Consider the following 25,183-nt stretch of genomic DNA (forward strand, 5'->3'; position numbering starts at 1 on the left):
GAAAGTATGTTGAGTTCTAACTGGATAACCTTAAGACTGTTTATGTAATTTTTTTTTACTTAAAAATTTTTTTCATTTATTTATTTTTGAGAGACAGAGACAGAGAGTGGGTGGGGGCAGAAAGAGAGAGGGAGGCACAGAATCCAAAGCAGGCTCCAGGCTCTGAGCTGTCAGCATAGAGCCAGATGCGGGGCCTGAACCCATCAACCGCGAGATCATGACCTTAGCCGAAGTCAGACGCTTAACCAACTGAGCTTCCCAGGTGCCCTGTTTTTTTATTTTTAAGTGAAAGTAGTAATTTGGACAGTGGTTGTGAAGTTGAAATGTTATATATAGGAAAGTACTTTATAAACTTAGAAATATAGCTAAAGTTTAGATTTTATTATTGTTTAACAATAGTGATTGTTTATCACCATTGTTCATCACTATTTAAATCTGCTTTTGATTTTCAGGTTGTTCCATTGACCTGTGATGTATGGCAACAGTCACTATATCAAGACAATAGTGGTATACAGATTTCTGATGCTAATGTAGTCTCTGTGAAAAAAACAGCTCAGTGGGATTCTGGAGATGATCAGGTATGTCTTATGTAACTGGGAAATTATTTTTCTTTTCACAAGCTGCATGAGAAATTCTGATTCAGCTTTGAAGAATGGTAAGGGGTGAATAATATTCCATTTTTCTAATAGATCTTTGATAATCTTGGTTATATAGAATAGCATTTCACTTTCTTTTTTCGTCTCAGGACTCCTTTATATTCTTCAAAAGTATTTTAAGTATCTTTTATTAATATGGACTATCTATATTGATATTTAGCTTACTAGAAATTAAAACATTTAAAAATATTTTTAAAATAACAAACCCATTATATATTAATATAAATAATGTATTTTAAAATGAAAAATAACTATTTTCCAAGGCAAAGAATTAGTTGGGAGAGTGGCATTGTTTTATATTTTTTCATACTATTTATTGTATATATTGTATGTATGTATATGTAAAATAACGAATTGGCTTTTATGATGGCTGAGCATTCTCAAGATTCACAACCTGGAGACCCAGGAATGCTGATAGTATAGTTGTAGTCTGAATCCAGAAGCCTGAGAACCAGGAGAATTAATGGTGTAAGTTCCAGTTTGAGTCTTGAAGGGCTGAGGACCAGGCCAGCTGATGGTGTAAGTTCTCTGAATCTGAGTTTAAAGGTAGGAGAATACCAATGTACTAGCTCAAAGACCCATCAGGCTGAGAGAGTGAATTCTCTTCTTGTTTAGCCTTTTGTTCTGTTTGGGGCTTTAAATGGATTGGATGAGGCTTGGCCACATTGGAAAGGGCAATCTGCTTTACTTAGTCTGTGGATCAAATGTTAATCTCATCTAGACACACAGACATACAGAATAATGTTTAACCAAATATCTGGGCACCTGGTGGCTCAGCCAAGTTGACACATAAAATTAACTATCACAATTGGATTCTGTTATCTGCTTCTGCATTTAGTCTGTTGGGATACGTTGAAGTATATGAAGAAAATCTGGCCTTACATAGATACATAGAAAAGGGAGGCCCACATAGATTTCCTGAAAGAGCATCTATGACCTCCAGGTATCATTGGACCACACTTTGAGAACCACTGATTTAGAGCATAGTTATAAATTTAGAAGAAATAGAAAAATTGTGAGCAGATAGGGAAAAAGTTCATACATGTTTGTTGGAGGAAAAATGCACCCTTACTCAAAATGGTTAAATATTTAAGGTTGATTATCTAATAAGTTGGGTATCAGATTTCTTCTGGTACCTTCAATTTCCCCTAAATTGCAGTGATTATTTATTTGATGCACAATATGGAAGAAGGAGATTTGCTATCATCAATGGCAAGGGGTTAAAAGAAACCTTAACAGAAAATGCATAGCACTCAGGGCCATTAAATGGAAGGGGGATTGCAGTGGATTAAATTGTGTGCCCCCAAATGTGTTGAAGTCCTAATCCCCAGTACATTAGAATGTGTCCTTATTTGGAAATGGGGTGATTGCAGATATAACTTAGATGAGATCATACTGGAGTAGGGTGGACCCTTAATCCAATATGACTGTTACAAGAGACAAGAACAGTATGCGAAGAGAGAGACGCCCAGGTAGAAGTTGGCCCTGTGAAGACAGAGGCAGAAGTTGGAGATACACTTGCACAAGCCAAGGAATGCCTGGGGTTACCAGAGGGTAGAAGAGGTAAGGAAAGATCCTCCCCTAGAGGCTTTGGATGGAGCATGACTCTGCCAACCCTTGGTTTCAGACTGCCAGCCTCTAGAACTGTGAGAGAATAATGTTGTTTTGAGCCGTCCAGTTTGTGTAACTTTGTTATGGCAGCCCTAGGAAATGAATATAGGGATATACCCCCAAATAGTTTAATATTCTCTGAGGACATGTTTATGGTAGAGCATGGTTTAAAAATATCCTACTTTTTGTTCCTGTCTTATGAAATCTATGCCATGAAAAACATACATACACAACGGATAGGTCCTGTAGCTCTTCATTTCTGCCTTTATGCCTGGATTCCTTAGCATAGCTGGAGCATTATGCCACTTTCTAATTTCCTCTGCTCTTTTCTCCTTTTTATTCTGCTCATTCATCTTTATTGCTCTTGTCTAAGTTAGTTTTCATTATTCATTAAAAACTATAGCTCTTGCTACACTGTTCTCAGTTTCTTTCACTTCAGCTTCCATTACTCATGTAGTGCCTAAAACTCTTGGATCTTTGATCTAACCTGCAGAGATCTTTTCCTACATTCCTCCTCCTAAACCTCTCTTACCCCCATTAGGTTATTCATCTCATGTCACAGTCTAGACCATGTCACCTCCAGCAACTTGAGTACAAATGTCTCATCCTCTCTTCTCCTCCAACTGCTGTTTGATTTAATATTCTGCTCCCTGTTAAATGAAATTTTTAAGAGTTTTCTCTCCATTTCCTGCTATGTTAACCTCATTGATGTATAATTTAATATAGTAAACTTCACTCTTAGGTATACAGTTTGATGAGGTTTCACAAATATATACAGTCATATAACCACTATCACATTTGAGATGTACAAGATAGCCATCACCTCAAAAAAGTTCCCTTGTGCCACATTGTAATCAGTTATCTCCCCCATCCTTAGTCCTTGGCAACCACTGATCTGATTTCTGTCCCTATAGTTTTGCCTTTTCAGAATTACAGTGTATAGACTTTTGAATCTGGCTTCTTTCACTTAGCACATGCTTTTAAGATTTATCCATATTGTTGTATGAATCAGTAGTTCTTTTTAATTTTATATTGCTGAGGAGTATTCCATACAGGTATAGGTTTTTGGGTAGACAAATGGTTTTATTTCTCTTGGGTAGATAACTTAGGATTGGGATTGCTGGCTGGTAAAGTAATTGTATGGTTAATGTTATAAGAAAGTGCTAAACTATTTTCCAAAGTGGTTGTGTCATTTTGCTTTCCCCCACAGTGTGTGAGAGTTCTAGTTGATTTGTGTCCTTGCCAGCTCTTGGTATTAGTATGTGTGTACGTATATATGTATGTGTGTATATATTTTAATTTAAATTCAAGTTAGTTAACATATGGTGTAGTATTGGTTTCAGGAGTAGAAATTAGTGATTCATCACTTATGTACGACACCCAGTGCTCATCCTAACAAGTGCCCTCCTTGATATCCATCATCACCCATGTAGCACATCACCACCCCCCACACCCTGCCACCTTCACTCCAGCAACCCTCAGTTTGTTGTCTGTATTTAATAGTCTCTTATGGCTTGCCTTCCTCTCTGTTTTTTTTTTTAATGTTTATTTATTTAAAAAAAAATTTTTTTTTAACGTTTATTTATTTTTGAGACAGAGAGAGACAGAGCATGAATGGGGGAGGGTCAAAGAGAGAGGGAGACACAGAATCTGAAACAGGCTCCAGGCTCTGAGCAGTCAGCACAGAGCCTGACGCGGGGCTCGAACTCACGGACCGCGAGATCATGACCTGAGCCGAAGTTGGACGCTTAACCGACTGAGCCACCCAGGCGCTCCTAATGTTTATTTATTTTTGAGAGAGAGAGAGAGACTGAGCATGAGCAGGGGAGGGGCAGAGAGAGAGGAGACACAGAATCTGAAGCAGGCTCCAGGCTCTGAGCTGTCAGCACAGAGCCTGATGCGGGGCTCGAACTCACAAACTGTGAGATCATGACCTGAGCCGAAGTCTGATGCTTAACCAACTGAGCCACCCAGGCGCCCCAGCCTTCCTCTCTGTTTTTATCTTATTTTATTTTTCCTTCCCTTCCCCCATGTTCATCTGTTTTGTTAAATTCTACATATGACCGAAGTTATACGATATTAGTCTTTCTCTGACGTATTTCACTCAACATAATACACTGTAGTTCCATCCACGTTGTTGCAAATGGCAAGATTTCATTCTTTTTCATCACCAAGTAGTATTCCATTGTGTGTGTGTGTGTGTGTGTGTGTGTGTGTGTGTGTGTGTGTGTATACCAGACACTCCATATCTTCTTTATCCATGCATCAGATGATGGACGTTTGGGCTTTTTCCATAATTTGGCTATTGTTGATAGCACTGCCATATCAACAAAATTGGGGTGCATATGCCCTTTGAATTAGCGTTTTTATATCCTTTGGATAAATACCTAGTAGTGCAGTTTCTGGGTTATAGAGCAGTTCTATTTTTAATTTTTTGAGGAACTTCCATACTGTTTTCCAGAGTGGCTGCGCCAGTTTTTTTGTTTCAAAAATTTTTTTGCTATTCTAGATGTACTATGGTATCTCATTGTGGTTTTAATATGCATTTTCCTAATGACTAATGATATTGTGCATCTTTCTGTGTGTTATTTGCCACCCATGTTTCTTCTTTAACATAGGGTCTTTTAAGATCACTTCCCTTTTTTTAATGGCTGATTTGTTCCACTTTTTGAATTTGGGAATTCTTTATAAATTCTAGATGCAAGACCTTTATCAAACATGTTTTGCAAGTATTTTCTCCCACTTTATGGTTTTTTCTCCAAATTCTATGTATTTTTTAAGCGCAGAAGCTTCAATTTTGATGAAGTTGGTGTATTGATTTTGTTTTTTTTTATGGTTTATACTTCTTGTGTTCTGAGAAATACTGGCCTAATCCTATGTCACAAAGATTTTTTCCTGTCTGTTTTCCAGCACAAGATTTCTCAGCTTTGGCCCTTTTGACATTTTGGGCCAGATGGTTCCTTATTGTGCGGGGCTGTCCTGAATGTTGTAAGGTGTTTAGCAGCATCCTTGACCTTTCCCCATTAGACATCAATAATATTTCTCCATGTTATAACCATGAAAAATGTCTCCAAAAATTGCCAAGTGTCCCATGGTAGAGGGGAGAGGGTGGTGTCAAAATTTTACTGAGTTGAGAACCATGGTTTCTGAAGTTTTATAGTTCTAGCCTTTATATTTATATGTATGATCCATTTTGAGTTGGTTTTTGTATGTGATGTGAAGGATCCAGCTTCATTTTTTACATATGAAAATCTAATTGTCATTCCACCACTGTTTGCTGTAAATATGGTCTTTTTCTCTAGTGCTTACTTGGCATCTTAATCAAAAATGGATTTGGGGCGCCTGGGTGGCTCAGTCGGTTGGGTGTCCGACTTTGGCTCAGGTCATGATCTCACAGTCCCTGAGTTCGATTCGAGCCCTGTGTCGGGCTCTGTGCTGACAGCTCAGAACCTGGAGCCTGCTTCAGATTCTGTGTCTCCCTCTCTCTCTGCCCCTCCCCTGCTCAAGCTCTGTCTCTGTCTCTCTTAAAAATAAAAATAAACCAAAAAAAAAAAAATTTAAAAACAGATTGACTGTATATGTTGGTCTATTTCTGGACTCTCTATTCCATTGATTTATATGTCTGTTATGTTAATCCCACATTCTTAATTATTGTACTGTCTTGAAATCAGGTGGTGTGAGTTCTCCCCCTTTGTTCCTCTTTTGAAAAATGGTTTTGTTTATGCTAGGTTTTTTAAATTTCTATATAAATTTTAGAATCAGGTTGGTTATTAAAAAAAACCTCGAATTTTGATTAAGATTGCTTTGAGTCTGTACATCAATTTGTAGAGAATTGACATCTTAATAATATTTGAGTTCTCTAATCCACAAACACAGCAGTTCTTTTAGTTTTAGTTAGGTGTTTAATTTTTTTCATTAGTGTTTTGTTGTTTTCGGCATACCCAGCTTAACACATGTTTGTGTTACACTTACTTTTTTTTTAAAACATTGTTTTTATTGAAGGGTAATTTTACTGATGTTTTTAAAAATTTCAATTTCCTCATTGCAAGTGTATAGAAATATAAATGACTTTTTATATTGACCTTTTATCCTGTGACCTTGTTAATCACATTTACTGGTTTTAGTAGTAGGTCTTTTGTGGATTTTTAAAAGTAATTTCAACTATATTTTTTTCCTTTTAAGTATATATGCCTTATGTCACTGGTTATCTACTTATTATTTTACTTAATCTCCTTTGTGTTCTGACCTCAACTCCGTGAAAGCAAGTTTTGCCAACATTTGTATAACTGAATACAGTGAGTACTTTTCTGTCCTCATCTTAGGTACAATAAATAGCATTTGACACTGTTAACCATTGCATAACTTAATTAAAATTATTTCCTTTCTTAGCTTCTACCAGTTTTCTTTCTACTCTTCTGCTATTCTATTTCCTTTGTTGCTTTATCTTCAGACAGAGAGACAGAGCACAAGCGGGGGAGGGGCAGAAAGAAGGGGAAACATGGAATTCAAAGTAGGCTCCAGGCCCTGAGCTGTCAGCACAGAGCCCAATATGGAACTTGAACTGTGAGATCATGACCTGAGCTGTAATCAAGAGTTGGATGCTCAACTGAGTCACCCAGGTGCCCTGAAAAAATATTTTTTTAATTTTTTTTTTTTTTTTTTTTGAGCTAGAGAGAGAAGCCAGCGGTGGGGGTTGGGGGGGATGCAGAGAGAGAGGGAGACATAGGATCTGAAGCAGGCTCTAAGCTCTGAGTGTCCGCACAGAGCCCAGTGTAGGGCTTGAACCCATGAACTGTGAGATCATGATCTGAGCCGAAGCTGGATGCTTAACTGAGTCACCCAGGCACCCTAGAAAAAATTTTTTTTGACACAGTGTTTTTAAAATTTCAAAATAGAACACTTTAAAGTGCATATGGAGTGCATATTTGGCCGCAGATTCCATCACTCCCTAATTCCAGGTGGATTTACTCATTTCTGTTACCTCCCTCGCCCTGTATGCATTTGAGTTTTTGACTTTTGCTTGAAGTGTTGGGATGTTTTGATTCTCATCTAGATCTGGGGGTTTAAATATACCTGTATGCTTAAAAATCCCAAATTTGTATCTCTAATTTTCATTTCCCCCTCAAAATTTGTTTATATTCTGCTTATTTGTTATCCCTACTCATATCTGTCAAAAACATTAGGGATTTGAGGGTCTTTTTATATTGATCAAAAAGGTATAACACAAGCAATCATTGTGTGGTAGAAACATAACAACAGAGTATACAGAAGCTTGTGATGACCACTGGATGTTGTAGGTAAGTGTTGAATCACTAAATTGTACACCTGAAACTAATATTACATTGTATATTAACTAACTGGAATTTAAAAACAAACAAAAAAAACCCCCGAAATATGCAGAAAGGAAAGGAATGTAGAAGAGGGATGTTTTAAAATTTTATTTTATGATGGGAAATTATAAGTATGTTTGGGGAGAGGTATGATTTAGTATAGAGGGAAAATGGATGAAGAAAAGCAGGAGAATAATTATAGGAAGGCAATCGTCGAAAAGAATGAAGGGGTGCCTGGGAGGCTCAGTCGGTTCTGTGTCCAACTCTTGATTTTGGGTCATTATCAGGATCTCACAGTTTGTGAGCCTGAGCCCTGCATTGGGTTCTGCGCTGACAGCGTAGAGCCTGCTTGGGATTCTCTCTCTCCTCCTCTCTCTCTGCCCCTCTGGCACTTGCACTTTCTCTCTCTCAGAATAAATAAACTTTAAAAAAGAAAAAAAGAATGGAATAAGATGGGAAGGTTGGTGACAGACTTCTTTTAAGTCACAAAATGAAAATGGGGTTGTAGATCTGGTGATAGGAAGATAAGGAAGTTCCATCTCAAGCCGTTCACTTAATTGAAGTCGATGAGGTCATCATTTGAAAATGAGGAAGAAGGAGAGTTCAGTTCTGAGGAGAGGCTCAGCTGACGTTACCTTTAGAATCTGTCTTTAGCAAGTCAGTTCACTGGGAAAATACAGTAGGATTTCCAGGCAACGCTGAGTGCCCTTGAGGTTTAATGTCATCAATTTAAAGGACAAACCATCTGGGTTTGTGCTTTACTCAGCAGTGTGCTGCTGCTTGGATTCAAATAAGGAGAAGGTTCAACTAGAATTGAGCTTTTGCCAGGCAAATAGGATGGTGGGAGAAAAGGGCAGGAAAGTTAAAGATGTTTGCAAGGCAGTGGTTATGAGGATGATATGAAGATGACTGTGAACTCTCAGAGTGGTAAAGAGGAAAATACAGCTAAGAAAGGAATTATAAAAAGTGTAAATGTGGTAGGATAGTTGTTTTAATGAGATTAAAGAATTACCAAAGTGGAGCTAGAGTAGAGTAAGAGATCTGAGGAGGCCAGAGTGTGGGCAGGAGAACAAACAGATACCTCGCGTATAGGAGTGAGGAATAAACTATGGGACCAGGCTCAAACCAGGCTCAAGGAGGCTGAGAGATAAGTTAGGGACTAGAGATTTTGCTGTAGTGAGAGTCACACAATGACTAGAATTCCCCTGCTTTAAAACCCTTCTTTGGCCCACTATGTTCTATAGAATGGAGTATTCTCAAAAGAAAAAATTTAAAGTTAAACGCCTTTTATTTTTAAGTATTAAAAACATGTTTCCAGCAGTGATTTGGTGCTCTAGGTTGGTCGAATTTATTCAGCATGGAAGGGATTGAGATAGTTTGGAATGCTAAAGGTCTGTTACATAATTCCATAAACCATAGATGAGTAGTGTTAATATTTTGGAATCTTGGGCCTTAGTGTTTTTTTGCTGCATATATTTATATAATTGATAATAGGTAGTGGATAGTTGTGTATCTTTTTTTTTTAACATACTAAAAGAGCTTTTTATTAATGAATTTTAAATAATGGAAATAACTTCAAAGATGAAAGTGTTGTTTGAGAAAATCATTCTAAATTATAATACATCTTCTTTTTGTAGATTCTAGGTCATTTGGGAGTGAAAACATTTATATTCTCTTTAAAAAACATTTGAATTGGTCAAGAAAGAAGAGTCCAGTAACAGACTATTTACAAAATCATGAAAATCAATAGATTATGTATCCAAGTATGTAGATTGCCATGATATAATGTCATTTTCTCATTTTCAAACAAATAAATAAATAAATAAGTATCAAATGAGTTTATTATTTGACCAAAGATTTTAGATAAAGGGTGAACAACTATAGGAAGAGGAAACATAGTAAAAAGGAAAACAAATAAATTTAGAAAATATAATAAAATTGCTAAATTCAAGATAAAAACAATGGCTACATTTCTGAAAAATCCAGTCAAGAGAAAAAGCCCTAATGAAATAAGCTTAATACAAATGTATTAAAGCTTATAGAGTTGGACTAGTACTACTAAAGAGGTAACTGAGAAAGTTAAAATAATACCAGCTATCAAAAAGGTTTCTGGACCTAATAGGTTCACTGGTGAAATATTTTCTATTTTTAAAGAAAGTTTAATTTCCTTGTATAAAATAAATATAGAACGAAATTATAGAACAAGGTTAGAAAACAAAGCAAGGCATTCTAAAATCCTGATTAAGACTATATATGAGTGAAAATGTTAAAGACCAGACTAGCAAATATGATTAAAAGTCTGATCTACCACTGCCAAGTAACCAATGTTGCAATAGAAAAAAATTTGTTGCAATATGTTATCAGACTTAATTGGAAAAAAAAGATACTATAATATACTTTGATCAAAGTTGAGCTCATTCCTAATCAGATTAATTAAATATGAAAATAAAAGTGTACTTTCATAGCCTGATAGGAAGAATATCTTTATTAACCAATACCAAATTTAAAAGGAAAATGCCGCTAAAATTGTTTGCTATTAGTCTTTAATTCAGCATTGCTACTTAGTATAGTATGGTCTGTGGATTGGTGCCAATCCATGAATTGGTTATTACTGGTCTGTCAAGAGATAAGTACAAGAATATAAAAGAAGTAGGGAAAACTGTTCCCTCTCATATATATTTTGAGAAGCGTTGCTCTCAATCATGCCTCTATTGTAAGAGTAAGCATTTGAAAGAGACACATGTATCATTATTCATGGATGATGTGATGATGTTATATAATGAGAAGAGCCAAGAGTCCTCCAGAAACCAGCATAGCTAATTAAGAATTCAGTAAAGTGGTCACATATAGAGCATCTTGTAGCTTTTTTTCAGTTTTGTGATCAAATGGTAAGATTTCATCATGTAGAACCAAATGTATTTATTGTTTTAATGATGAGCACTGTTAAAGAATAGCAGAAATGCCAGTGATATAACATGTTAAAAGATGGGTAGTAATGGGAAAAAGGTCTAATGTAGTTAATACTGTGAAAAACATACAGAAAGAACAGTTTTAATTTTTCCAAACATTGTGATGAGAATGTCATCATATAGGAGCTATATGCTACATGAGTGGATATTTAAAGCTAAATATTATATGTTTTTTAATATTTAGTTTTGAGAGAGAGAGCGAGCGAGCGCGCGCATGAGCGGGGGAGGGGCAGATTGAGGGACACAGAGGATCCGAAGCAGCTCTGCAATGACAGCAGCAAGCCCGATGTAGGGCTTGAACTCACAAACTGCAAGATCATGACCTGAGCCGAGGTTGGATGCTCACCTGACTGAGCTACCCAGGGGCCCCTCTTTTATTTTTTTTAATGCATGTTTATTTTTGAGAGAGAGAAAGAGAGACAGTGCAAGCAGGGGAGGGGCAGAGAGAGAGGGAGACACAGAATCCGAAGCAGGTTCTAGGCTCCGAGCTGTCATCACAGAGCCTGACGTGGGGCTCGAACTCACGAACTGCGAGATCATGACCTGAGCTGAAGTCGGACACTTAACCAACTGAGCCACCCAGGTGCCCCAAATCTAAATATTAACGTATATGGTAACTCAGTTAATTACTTAGCATATTTTCCTTCAAAATTATTGTTTTAGAGAACAGAATCTTGGCATTGTCTTCCTCAAGAGATGGATTCTTCCCACACTTTGGATACAACCCACACCAGTTTTAATATCAGAGAGGAAAGGACCAAAGTGACAGGCTTCCCCTCTCTGGAGGAAGGTATATTGACCCAAGCGGAAAATCAAGTAAAGGAACCCAAGAGAGATCTCTTATGTTCACCGCTGCTAGGTAATGCCTCTTTATTTTTAACTAGTAGTAATACCTCAAATTTGTAAAAATACTTTCGGGGGGGGGCGCCTACAGGTCTTGTATCTAAACCTTTCTTGAGTTGAGGAGCTTTATAGAGCCATCCTCAAGGGTATTAGCTTATTTCTGGTTTTCTACACCGGCCAGCTGGACTAGTTATGTTAAATGTGCACTCTCCCCTCATTTTGTTATGTTCTATTTCTCACAGAAGGCAGAAAGGTGATCATTTCCTCTCTAGTGGGTATACCTCCTCAGCCCAGAATTTGTGGATTTTTCCTTGGGGTAAACTGTGTATTATCCTTTGACAACTTCTCTCAACAATGGAGACTCCATGATCCTTAAAAAAGCAAATGTTTATGTTTACCTCATTAGATACCTAGGAGTACTTAAGGCATATGTTATTCTCAGTTTTCAGACCCCCAAATTAAGATAAAAAGGTTAAATGACTTGTTTGAGGTAGATCTTATTGGTTTCTTCCATTTAATATGGAACTGACTTATTAGCTCTTTACAGAGGTAATTTTTTTTTTAAGTCTGTTTATTTTGAGAGAGTATGTGGGGAAGGAGCAGATAAAGAGGGAGAGAGAGAATCCCACGCAGGCTCTGTGCTGTCAGTGTGAAACCTGACGTGAAGCTTGGTCCCACAACCCTGGGATCATGATGTGAGCCAAAACCAAGAGTTGGATGCTTAACTGATTGAGCCACCTAGGTGCCCTTTACAAAAGGTAAACTTTAAATGCTTTTCAAATCATAAAGGTAGGAGGTAGAATTGTACTATTACTACTTTGGGTCAGAAGAATGTTTAACGAGTATGGTAATTTAAATTTTTTCATGTCTAAATGATATTCAGACAAACATTATTTTCTTCTTCCTGCTTTATTCAGGTTTTTTTTCAAAATTTGAGAAAAATGCATCAATCACATATTTTAAAATTAGCCTTTGACAGGGGAATGAGATTTAACCATGATGTTGTCTTGTCAGAGTTTTGTAGAGGAGCACAAATAGGAGTTAATTCAGCAAGTTCTTTTCAAACATAAGCCAAGGCTATCCAGATCAAAATATTGGCGCCGGTGTATTTTATGATGTGGATCATCAAAGTCAGTTTTAGTTTCACATTTTAAGAAAGATGTTGACAGCATTAGAATTCCTTTGTGAGAAGAGATGAGTATGACTGTGGATGAAAGAAGACTTTGCTATGATCAGGTGTTTGAAGCACTGTCAAGCTAAAGAGGAAGGAACTTACCGTTCATTCATTCATTCGTTGAACAAATATCTAAGTGCCTATGGTGTGTTTGATGCTAGGGGTATATAGATGAAAGCTACTTCTACTTATGGGAAGACAGTTTAGTAAACAGAAAAATAAGAGTACCATGGGATGAGTATTAGAATGGTCTAGAGCACGGGTGTGATTTTGTACCTTCCGTGAGCTAAGAATAGTTTTTGTATTTTTATTTTATTTATTTATTTATTTATTTATTTATTTATTTATTTATTTAATTTAATTTTTTATTTTTAAAAATTTATGTCCAAATTAGTTAGCATATAGTGAAACCATGATTTCAGGAGTAGATTCCTTAATGCCCCTTACCCATTTAATAGTTTTTGTGTTTTTAAAAGTTTGTAAAAACAAACAAAAAGAAGTATGTGTGATAGAGACCACATGTGACCAAGAAAGTCTAAAATATTTATTAGTTGGCCTTTTATTAAAAACATTTGCTAATTCCTAGTCAAGAGGTTAAAGTGAGAATACATAACTTATAGGGAAGCTGTTTTCAATTTGATATAAGAAAGAACTTTTTAATAGTGCCATTTAATAATGGAAAGACTATATAACAATAAAGTGAGCTTTATGTCACTGTAAAATGTCAAGCAGAATTCTCCAATAGAATTTCAGCATTGGGTAGGAGACTTTATGATGTGGCTTCTAAAATGTTTTGTAGGTAGAGTTTTGTAACTCTAGCTTGTGATTTATTGTAGAAAGTAGAACATCTTTAATTGTAGCAGATCCGTGGATCTGATAGCTAGAGGAAATTTCATCATTGCTGTTTTGTTACAACGGTCATGAATACAGTCATTGAGGGGTGTATTGGTCTCACCAGTGGCAAATGTCATGATGACTGGTGCCAGAACAGTTAGATGTCTTAAAAAAGAGTGATCCGGGATGCCTGGGTGGCGCAGTCGGTTAAGCAACTGACTTCAGCTCAGGTCATGATCTCACGGTTTGTGGGTTTGAGCATCACGTCGGGCTCTGGGCTGACAGCTCAGAGCCTGGAGCCTGCTTTGGATTCTGTGTCTCCCTCTCTCTCTGCCCCTCCCCCACTTGTGCTTGGTCTCTGTCTCTCTCTCAAAAATAAATAAAATGTAAAAGAAAAAAAAAAAAGAGTGATCCAAGCCATCAGTAGTTGTCTAAATGTGAGGAAATGTGGGGTCTTTGTTAAAAACCTTCAGGATTCTTAGAGGGGTAAAGGACTTCTGTTACAACGGTTTAAGAACGAGCCTCTAAACCAGGGTCAAAGAGGAATTATACCAGTAGTTCTTGGTAGTAAAGGTTATTGTTATCATTCTGCTTCTCAGTTAAAAAAAACTTTATTTATTTTGAGAGAGAGAGACCGGGAAAGAATCCTGAGCAGGCTCCATGCTGTTAGCGCAGAGCCTGATGAACTCATGAACTGTGAGATCATGACCTGAGCTGAAATCAAGAGTCGGGTGCTTAACTGGCAAAGCCACCCAGGTGCCTCTGCTTCTTATTTTTAATAAATTCATTCAGTAAATAAATAATTCTATTTTGAGTGCCTACTAAGTATAGCAAATACTTTGCTAGGCACTGAGGATATAGCTGTGAATAAAGTGGATGTGGAGTTGACAACGTAGGTGGGAAGCAGGCAGGCCAAAGATGAAAACAAGAGTATGACAGTTATGATAGGGAAGGTGTACAATGTGGTATTATAGGTATTTTGAAGTCAAGAAAGTATACTGTAGCAACAGTATTATATTCATGGTGAAAGAACAGTTGAGTTTTAACAAAATATCATGTATCCAGTTAAATTAATATTAGATACAGTGCATTAGATAAATGTTGGTTTTATAGTTTTATTTCTTTTTTTTTTTAATTTAATTTTATTTATTTTTTTAACGTTTATTTATTTTTGAGACAGAGAGAGACAGAGCATGAACGGGGGAGGGGCAGAGAGAGAGGGAGACACAGAATTGGAAGCAGGCTCCAGGCTCTGAGCCATCAGCCCAGAGCCCGACGCGGGGCTCGAACTCATGGACTGTGAGATCGTGACCTGAGCTGATGTCGGACGCTTAACTGACTGAGCCACCCAGGCGCCCCTATAGTTTTATTTCTACTAAAACTTTATTCTTGTTTTATAGTTATATAAATGCTATAAAAAATAAGGAGTTTATACCTATTTTGTACATATTTAAGCACATTTAATAACAATTGTTTAAGTTGACCTTCAGAAATCCACAGGAATTATTTTTCCTTTTTTTAAAAAAAATTGTTTTTAAGTTGGAGAGAGAGAGGGAGAGAGAGATAGCAAGCAGGGGAGGTGCAGAGAGAGAGAGGGAGAGAGAGAAAGAATCCAAAGCAGGCTCCGCTCTGTCAGCACAGAGCCTGATGCGGGCTTGAACTCATGAACTGGGAGGTCATGACCTGAGCGGAAACCAAGAGCCGGACGCTTAACTGACTGAGCCACCCAGGCACCCCAAGAATTATTTTTCTTTTGAATCAACAGTTCTCAAACTTTTTGGTCATAAGACTCCTTTACATACTTTAAAATTATTGAGGACTTCAAAGAGCTTTTGTTTATGTAGGTTATTGGTATTTTCCCATATTAGAAATTAAAACTGAGAAATTTCTGAAATATTTATTAACTCATTATAAAATAACAGCTCCATTGCCGCATATGTGTTAAATTACATATTTTTTTAGAAAAATAACTTTTCTGGGGTGCTTGGGTGGCTCAGTCGGTTAAGCGTCTGACTTCGGCTCAGGTCATGATCTCACGGTCTGTGAGTTCGAGCCCCCCGCGTCGGGCTCTGTGCTGACAGCTCAGAGTCTGGAGCCTGCTTCCGATTCTGTGTCTCCCTCTCTCTCTGACCCTCCCCCGTTCATGCTCTGTCTCTCTCTGTCTCAAAAACAAATAAACATTAAAAAAAAAAAATTAAAAAAAAAAAGAAAAATAACTTTTCTAAAACAGAAATATTTAGAAGAGTAACATTGTTTTACTTAAAACCCCTGTAATATTTGACCTCATGGAAGTCAGGTAGATTCTGATACCTGCTTCTGCATTCAATATATTGCTATATCATAGATAATGTAGCTTCTGGAAAATTCTACAGTACCCTTGTGAGAGAATGAGAGTGAATAAGGCGAATGACATCTAAATATTATATTGAATATAATTTTGACTCTAGGCACCTCCTAAGAATATTTTTGGGATGCCCAGGAACCTGTGGACTACACTTTGTTATAAGATGGAAAGAAACACTTGTAATGGATAAGGGTACTTGCTAAGAAATTAGAGTGTTTAGGGCTAGTTTGGGCTAGAGCATCCAGTGAGGGAGGAGGGAGCCACAAGTTCTTTGCTAAGTGGGAAGACCAAAGAGTAGGTTGTAGGAAACAAATAGAAGTCATGTTTTGGAGACCTGTATTACAGGTATTTCATCAGTTTGTAAGATGTGAGTTTGAAGTAGCTAGCAGCTTGGTTCTTGAAAGATCTCTGAAGCGTGTGCAACTCCTTGGGCAAGTGGGTCAGGACCCCATCATGAGACAGGTGGAAGGGAAAAACTCGGTCACGATATTTTCTCTAGCAATGAATGAGATGTGGCGGTCAGGGGAGAGTGAAATATACCAAATGGGTGATGTCAGTCAAAAGATGACATGGCACAGAATATCAGTATTCTGACCAGGCCTCAGAGATGTGGCGTATCGGTATGTGAAAAAGGGGTCCTGCATCTATGTGGAAGGGAAAGTCTCATTTCCAAATCAAGTGTAGTCTTACAGTTCCTAAGGACAAGAATTAAAATATTCTTTATAGATATAAAAAAAAGAAATTAGAGTGTTTAGGTTCAGTTCTCACTCTGACACTTAAGTTATTTGTGGACAAATTAATATTTCTTAAATTTTGTAATCATGTTTCCTCATCTGCGTGATGGGTATAATAATACCTATCCTTCAAGGTTTTTTTTAAATGTACTTTAAGTGCTGGGACCTTTTCAGGCTATGAATAAATGGTAGTTGCTGCTGCTGCTATGTTACCATTCTGATGCTTATAGAAACTTCCAGATGGTGGCATATTTAGGTTCTTTATTACATGGGTAAGCTAAGAAATTAACTTTCAGCATTCACAACATTTTTATACTTCAAACTTTGCAGTCATACAAGACAACTTTGCTTCTCCTGATTTGCCTTTGCTGACATGTTTGACACAAGATCAAGAGCTTGGGTCTGATTCCTTATTTCAACAAAGTGAACTAGATTTTGCACCTCTGAGGTAGGATGGTTTATTTTTTTATTTGCATGTAACCTTTTTACTCTTTCTTTTCTTATTTTAAGTTGTTGCTAATATAAATGACTTCAGGCTAAGGTGAGACTTTGGAGTGGGGTTAGATATTCTGAGCACACACTCTGAAGGTAACAAGGCCCTAGGTTAAGACATGATGCATGTTAATTTGGTATAGTAACATATGTGTAAAAATGAGCCAGGCAACTGCAGCTTATTTAAAAATAATTTTTAATGTATTCTAGTATTTCAGGCATAGTTTATTTTTAAATTTTTATTGAGGTATAGTTGACATATAATGTTACATTAGCTTCAGGTGCACAACATAGTGATTTGACAGTTCTATTCATTATGCAGTGCTCACCATGATAAGTGTTGTACATCTGAAACTAATGTAATACTGTGTGTCAACTATAGTCAAACAAAAAAGTTAAAAAAAAAACTATAGATGTTTACAGAGTAAAAACCTTTGCCCTTCAGCTGTGTAGTATCTTAAAATTACTTCTATGAAAAGTGTTCTGTATATAATAGTAACCAGTAATTAGGTTACTGTTGTGTTTTAGGAGTAGATCACATCTTAAGGGGTTTTTAAGAACACAGTACATGACTAGTAAAAGGATCAGTGAAAGTTAAATGAGTATTAAATTAAGGTAGGTGATAATAAACATTTAAAAAGTTATTTTTAATCTTTATTTTTGAGAGAGAGAGAGAGAGAGACAGAGTGTGAGCGGGAGAGGGGCAGAGAGAGAGAGGGGACACAGAAACTGAAGCAACCTCCAGGCTCTGAGCTGTCAGCACAGAGCCCGCCGCAGGGCTCGAACTCAGGAACCATGAGATCAGGACCTGAGCTGAAGTTGGTCGCTCAACTGACTGAACCACCTAGGTGCCCCGATAAATTAAACGTTTTAAATAGTAAAGTTTGAATTTTTTATTTAATCTTTTTTTGGCAGCATGAAAATATTCCTAGTTTTTGGTAATAATTGTTTTAGGAGAAGGCTGAGAAAATATCAGGGTCATAAGGATGGGAGTTCATCTTCTGTTTATAAGAAATTTGCCTTGTTCAGTCATTAGCCACTTTAAGGGAATTTAAAATTAGAACTTTGTTTTTCAACACACTTTTCAAATAATCTTGATTTCAGTGTCATACCAGTTTTGTATTTTTCATGTTAGTATTTAAAAAAATGTTTTTAATGTGTTACTTATTTATTTTTAACTGTATATTTTCAGGGGAATTCCTGGTAAGTCTGAAGATACTGAATGGTTTTCTCGACTGTCGGAAGTTAGTGAAGCTGTATTCCAGGCAGCCTCAGAAGTAGCTTCAGACTTAGTTAACAGTTGCATTAGTGTATCTCAGCACTCACTTCTAGGTAATGCAGCTGTTGGGTCTCAGCACTCCTTTTTACCTCCTGAACAAGGGACTAAAGAAGACACTGTTTCGTCTGATACAGATGATGAACTGCAAACCTCCGAAGACTTCGATAGTTGTGATGCGCTGTGTTCATATGTGGCATGGAAGACACAAGAAGTTCAGGAGCCAGAAACCAGTTTAGCTGATGAAGGTCAAGTTTCAGTTTCAGCTTCATCTGATAAAAGCGATGAATACATGACTTCTAAAGAAAGTGACAGTTTTGATGATTCTTATTCATATGTGCAGTATCGGAAACAGAAAGCTTTACAGCAGTCAGAAAAATATTTAACCAGTAAGGATCATGATTCTTACTCAGATTCATCTGACACAATTGATAAAAATAAAATTCCTGAGGGAAGTGACAATTTTAGTGCCCACTTTTCATGTATGCCATGGAACAAACAGGAAACTTCACACCATCCAGAAACATATGTGATCAGTAAGGACCATGTTTCTTTTCCACATGAAGTTGCTCCTCGTTTTAATAACAAAATGTCACATTCTGTCTTGTGTTGTCTGTTGGAAAGAAGAGGAGAGGGCATTCCCTTGACAGCTAGTAGTCATTTTTTGGACAGTGTTTATTTAAAGGCTCCAGCTGAGAATGAGGTGAAAGACATGATGGATTCTTTGGAGGGGTGTGAAAGACATGAAGAAGGTCAGGGGAAAGAATTGTCTCAAGGTTTTGAACTAAAGGAGAGTAGAAGTACCTTAGTATTTTCAGAGGTGCATCCCAGATCTTCAGAAATACAGTCTATTGAGAGTGTTGTAGTTCCTGATAATTCTATACAAGTTTCAGAAATACATATACACTGTAGGGGACCAGATACCTCTAAGATGGAGGTGTCTGGTGGTCCTCTTCAGACTCTTAAATCCAACTTGATGAGACATCAGAACAACTTTATTTTCAAGGGGAAAGAGACCGAAAGGCAACTTCTGCTTTTAGTGGAAAAAGTGTTGATGCTTCTGAAAATGTAGCCTTTGAGGCAGTTATTGCCTCTATTGAGCCTTCCAAGAAAGAGAGTACAGTAAATGAAATCCAAACTGACATCAATAAGTCTTTAATAAATAATAGCCAAGAAAGTGAATCAAAAAATCCATATCTTTCCCTATTAAATTATAATGATGAAAGCTCTTTCTCTGATAAGCTTAGTCATCCATGTTATGAGTCCACTCCTAGGGTGTTTGAATTAGCAGCTTCAAAACCATTGTTGCTTAAAAAAGATAATGGTGATAGTTCCCTCTATTGGCATCCTAATTTAAAGTCACTCCCCAGTGCTCCTCAGGAAATGTTTATTAAGCCACTTTCTCTTATTCCAGAGTGGAAGTCATCTGCTTCTTTGTGTGAAAAATCTCACAGCCAGGCTGTTGGTCTTGGCACAGCACAGTCAGCTTTATTTCAGTGTGATAGAGGCAATGAACCATTTCTTCCCACTGGGAAGATAGAGTCTGTTCCTGTTCTTGACCTTACAGGGAAGGTAGGATCTTCAAACATTTTTTATCCGTTGAAAGTATGGACTTCAGATTCGTTGGTTTTACAAGATTTAAAGCAGCAAACCTTGGAAGAAGTTGCAGATTCCTCAAACTATATTTTGGGTAAGAATATAAACTCTAGTAACATCATTGAAAGTCCATCTGCAGGATGGACTGTAGGAAGCAGCTTTTCAGCAAACTTGGTGACATGTGATGCAAAGTCACAAGGTACTTTACCAGTGACCAGTAACGCATCATCAGTTGCAGTTGGCCAAGAGACGTTGCTGAAAGCTGATGTAGGCCAAGATAAAATTCCTCGGCCTATGGGAGCCAAGTCCAGTTTCATTATACATACAATTATGCAAAATGACTCCTGTTTTATAGAGGGGCTGCAGGTGAAGGCTGAATCTGACGTCTGTACTCTGGATGATGATACTGAATCCTGTAGCCTAGATGAAAATGCTGTTGTACGCAGTACAAGAGTTGCTGATCTACAAAGAGAGGTAAGACACAATAAAATGATGGTTGGGGGAAATGTAGTCTTTTCTAGTATCATTTCAGGAAACGGTATTGTTACTTGTTTTTATTTTACTTCCTCTGTTGCCCAGGTATGTGACCAAGGTGACCTGACTGGAGAGTACATTGAGCTAGCAGGTTTAAAAAATGTGCTTGATGATCTAGAGGTTTGTGACAGATTTCTGCACTGGCAATCTGCCTTACAACTGTCATCTAAGCAAGAGAGTGATTTTCAGGAGCTTGTAAGTTTTTCTGTTTGACTTTTCTTGTGGGGTAGGGAAGGAATATTTTAGTTGAAAAATGGGGATAAAAGTAAAGGGCCCATTTATATCTTCTGATACCAACATGTGGCTTACAATCTGGTCTTCATCTGACATACAAGAATATGCTCCGTTAATTTGTTACAGGTTGGCATAAAAGAACTACTTGTGTTTTGTCGACCATATTAGTGAGTTCTGTGGTGTCTTAGGAAAGGCCATCCTTTGGAGCTCCCAGGCCTTTCATCTTGAGACATGGTGGTTCATACCAGCAAGAACCTTTGGGACAGTGTTAAGATTAGACTCACTCATAGAGATAGTCGATTGTACATTTTTTTTCATTCTTGCCTTCAATGTATAAGCCTTGGGATAGACCCTGGAAGATTTAAACATTTCTGTTTAGAACCTCCTGAAAGATTTGACTTAGGAGGTGTTATGAAAATTTTAAGAACCAGTGTTTCCTCAGGAAGGATACTGAGGTGCTTAATGTCCACACTAGCTAGTGTCCCCAAAGGGAACTAATGCGTTCCTTTCCAGATGAGTGACATACCTGTGCATACACACATTCCTTCCCTCTCTCTCTCTATATCATTATTATCGTTACTTGTGTTTATTAGAAAATAACTTTGAGGTGTTAAGAAAGTTCTGTGTCAATCTTTCTTTTATACAGGGCTTCATTTCCTGGATCCTTGGATCCCTTGACTTTAATGTTCCATTGGTCCCATTGCCCATCCTCTTTTATCTGATACTGTCAGCTTCCTTATAATCTATCCTTATATCTTGTTAGTCATTAAATATAGTTATACAGGAGATGTTGTATACTTAATGTTACTCTCCTTTTCCTATTTTTCCACGTATAAAATTAGTATGTCATTAGAAAGTTGCTAGTTTGGGGTGCAATCATTTTTAGACATTTAGGTTCAGGCATTTGATTAGAGAAAATGAGAAAGTTATTGAGATAAACTTTTCCTTTTATTTATAATTATTGAATTTATTTAAAATTGAAATATAGAGAACCATGAGGCTAATTTTATTTTCTTTAACATTCTAAAGTAGGCATTGTTTAATTTTTAGTCTAACAGTAGTGGGATTGAAAATGATAGCTAACACTGTGTGCTCAAATACTATGCTAAGAGATTTACCTATACCTCAATTTACTTAGTCCTTTGGTCAGTCCTTTCAGGTAGGATTGTTAATATCATCCCTATTTTACAATTGATACTTAGAGGAGCTTGCTCATGATTATTTAGCAAGTAGAGGAGCTAGTATTTGAAACTAACTGTATCTATGTATTTAACTACTATACCATAAACTGCCTTCCTGTTTATTCTTTAGTGAAACCAAAGCCAAGATTTTTCATTGTTTTGGCAAGAGTAAAGGTTTTGCTAGGTGATTGGTCTAAGTCAGTTTCAGTAAGAATAAGAAATAAGTATGATCAATTTTAAACTTAGAGTTTCTAATTTTTTTGATAGACTACTTATGTAACTTAAATCAACTTTTATCTATCTATCTATTTATAGAGAGAGAGCACACATGAGTGGGGGAGGGGCAGAGAGAGAGAGGGTGAGAGAGAATCCCAAGCAGGCTCTGTGCTGTCAGCATAGAGCCTGACGTGGGGCTGAATCCCATGAACCAGGAGATCTTGACCTGAGCCGAAATCAAGAGTTGGATGCTTAACTGACCCAGCCACCCAGGTGCCCCAACTTTTTATCCACATAATATATATTTAAAGAAATGTAGATATGTGTTCAGTTAATAGTGATGTGCTAAGATTAACTCTGACCATTATTCCAAATTTTATTTGCCCTGTCCAGCTGTAGCCTTAAGTATAGTTTTTCAGTTTAGGGAGGATGTTCCCTGTATTGTCTTTCACTCTTAGCTCCATTCTCTGATCTGGGAGTTGCATGATGCCAATATTAGGGAAACAAGGAGCTCGATATGGTAGTAATCTTCCTGCATGGCTCAGCTTGCTTTCAGAGGGTTTGCCTGCTCCTTGGTTTCTTTCTTATTCTCATCTGTGTCTCAGAAGAGTCATTCATACTTGTTTGCCTTACTTTGATACTTAACCATCATTTCTCTAAAGGATTATTTGGGCATCTACTTATGTATGATGTACCTTGGGGCCATGAAAGGAGTGGAGATTTGGAGTCAAAACTTTGTTCAGTTATCTGTTAGCTTTGTGCCTTGGGCAGATGACTTTGGAGGATCATTCTACTTATCTACAGAAAGAAATAGAAATAGTAATAACCTCATGCATTGTTACGTTGGATGGGGTAACATATATAGTAGCACTGCTTGGCTGTTTGTTCCCTTCACTGTACTGAAACTAGACTATTAGACTCTCACCAATGGCTTCCTCCTATCCATCATTATTTTATTCTGTCTTTCTCGTTCCTAGTAGCAGCATATTACATTCTTTTAGCTTCTGTGAAAAAATACTGTTTTAGTATTCCTTATTTTGGCCATGTAACTAAATATTATTTAAGGTTTACTCTTTAGATTTATTTTTGTTTTGTTGGTTTCCCCTCTTCTACCAAGGACCTGATTTCCTCTCAAGGTTTAAATGCTGTCCTCTGTGTGATGGTTATCACCTCTATTTTTAGACCCTAATATTTTTCCTGAGGTAGATCCATATGCGATCTTGCATGAAATTTTCTTGTGAACATTCTCATCACTTCAAACACAACTTGCCTATATCAAAGAACTCAAACTTTTTTCTGAAATCAGATTGACTTGTAGATTTTCTTCGTTCTTCTAGAGGAGTTAGCATTTCTTGGTTTCTTCATCATCTTCGATTCTTTCTTCATTATTGATTAAAAACTGGGAGATAAACCAATATAGATTTTTTTCTTTCTGATTCCTCCCATTTTCAATTAGTAATGGAGATCTCCTAATGTCTTAAATAAATATTTCTCATCTTTCTCATTCTACATTTTATTTTGTATTACCTAGTCTAATATCTGTATGATTTGAAGCTTTGATATAATGAATTTTTAAAAAATTTATTTACTTAAGTTTAATTCCAGTATAGTTAACATACAGTGTTATATTAGTTTCAGGTATATAATATTCTGTACATTAGCAATTCTATACATTACTCAGTGGTCATTGTGATAAGTGTACTGTTAATCCCCTTCACCTATTTTACCCATCCCCCCAACCCCCTCCCCTCTGGTATACATCAGTTTGTTCCCTTTAGTTAAGAGTTTGTTTCTTGGTTTGTCTCTTTTTTTCTTTGTTCATTTGTTTTGTTTCGTAAATTCCACGTGAGTGAAACCATATGATATTGGTCTTTCTCTGACTTATTTCACTTAGCATTATACCTTTTAGAGCTATCCATGTTGTTGCAAATGGCCAGATTTCATTTTTTTTTATGACTGAGCAATATTAATGAAATTTTAGTGTAGTCAAGAGTGGAATAGAAATTTTTTCTTCCTATATTTGGAAGCTCTATATTTGGAATAGAAAAACTGCTGTTCAGTACATATATGTGCCTGGGGACACACACACACACACACACATGCACACACGCAGTCTCTATCATATATGTGATATGTATGTTAATAAGGTGTACTTCAAAAAGTCTCCTTTAAGAGTGGGATAATTGAAAACCAAGAACTTTGTGCTATGTTTAGAGCAGAGTTTCTCTTACTATTGTCTTTTTTCTTTTTTTTTTTAACTATATTCTTTGTTGTGGGGGGCTTTTCTGTATATTTTAGTATGCTGAGCAATATCCCTGGCTTCTCACTAGATGCCAGTAGCACCCCCCCTCCCCCCCCAACGCCCAAAGTTATGACAGTGAAAAATGTCTCCAGGCCTTGCCAGATGTTCCTTGGTTGGGGAGAGGTGGGTGGGGGCAAAATCTCCCACAGCTGAGAACCACTGGTCTAGAGAAATGTAGACCAGGGCAGAAGAAGTAGAATATTTTTACACCCTGCCAACTTCCTAAGACTGTGTTCATCATTATATATTGAAAAAACCTTGATAAAAGAGGATAGAACAAAATTTATGCTTATGTACATCTTTAGACTCTCCTGAGAGGGCGTCCAAAAGAGGGAATAATATTTTTAGGAAAATAAAACTAAAAGTGGTATATTATTTTTATATGAGAGTGAATTTGATGGAAAATTGTGTATGTTTATATACTGACATCACCAATGATGGTTTCTAATTTCTAGTAAGGACTTGCTGGGATCTGATGAAACTTGGAGAACTTTTTCAGCATTTAACCTTTACTTCATTGTCAGTTTTGTTCACTGCTGCTGCTTCTACTTTATTCTTGCTTCATTATTACTTTTGTTTAAAGAAATTTGAGGACATATGTTTTTTGGTATTTGATTGTAGACATAGTTCTTTGATGCTTTAATTTTTTCTAAACATTTGTGGGTTTCTGGAAAATATTCCTGTTTTCCTTCCTTTTCTCTTTCCTTTCACAATATATGTTTCCTTTAAAAAAAAAAATCTTTGAGCTTGTCAAGAGGAATATACCAAAGTTCAAATTCTTCAGTGATCATATTATGATATGGAACAAACTTCGAGGCTTCCTATCTGTAATAATATTCTATGCAGACAGACTTCCA

At 36.8% G+C, this 25,183-nt stretch overlaps 1 protein-coding gene across 1 annotated transcript in view; it reads left to right on the forward strand.

The window, feature by feature from the left end:
• ALMS1 (ALMS1 centrosome and basal body associated protein) overlaps window positions 1-25,183 on the forward strand; it is a 223,181-nt gene that overhangs the window by 17,929 nt on the left and 180,069 nt on the right. The window contains exons 2-7 of the mRNA XM_042981739.1: window positions 453-578; window positions 11,230-11,425; window positions 16,826-16,943; window positions 18,180-18,652; window positions 19,831-20,333; window positions 20,439-20,588. Coding sequence (XP_042837673.1) covers window positions 453-578; window positions 11,230-11,425; window positions 16,826-16,943; window positions 18,180-18,652; window positions 19,831-20,333; window positions 20,439-20,588 — 1,566 coding nt within the window. The remainder of the gene's footprint in view (window positions 1-452; window positions 579-11,229; window positions 11,426-16,825; window positions 16,944-18,179; window positions 18,653-19,830; window positions 20,334-20,438; window positions 20,589-25,183) is intronic.

Source organism: Panthera tigris, chromosome A3 (genome assembly GCF_018350195.1).
Source record: "Panthera tigris isolate Pti1 chromosome A3, P.tigris_Pti1_mat1.1, whole genome shotgun sequence".
NCBI lineage: Eukaryota > Metazoa > Chordata > Mammalia > Carnivora > Felidae > Panthera > Panthera tigris.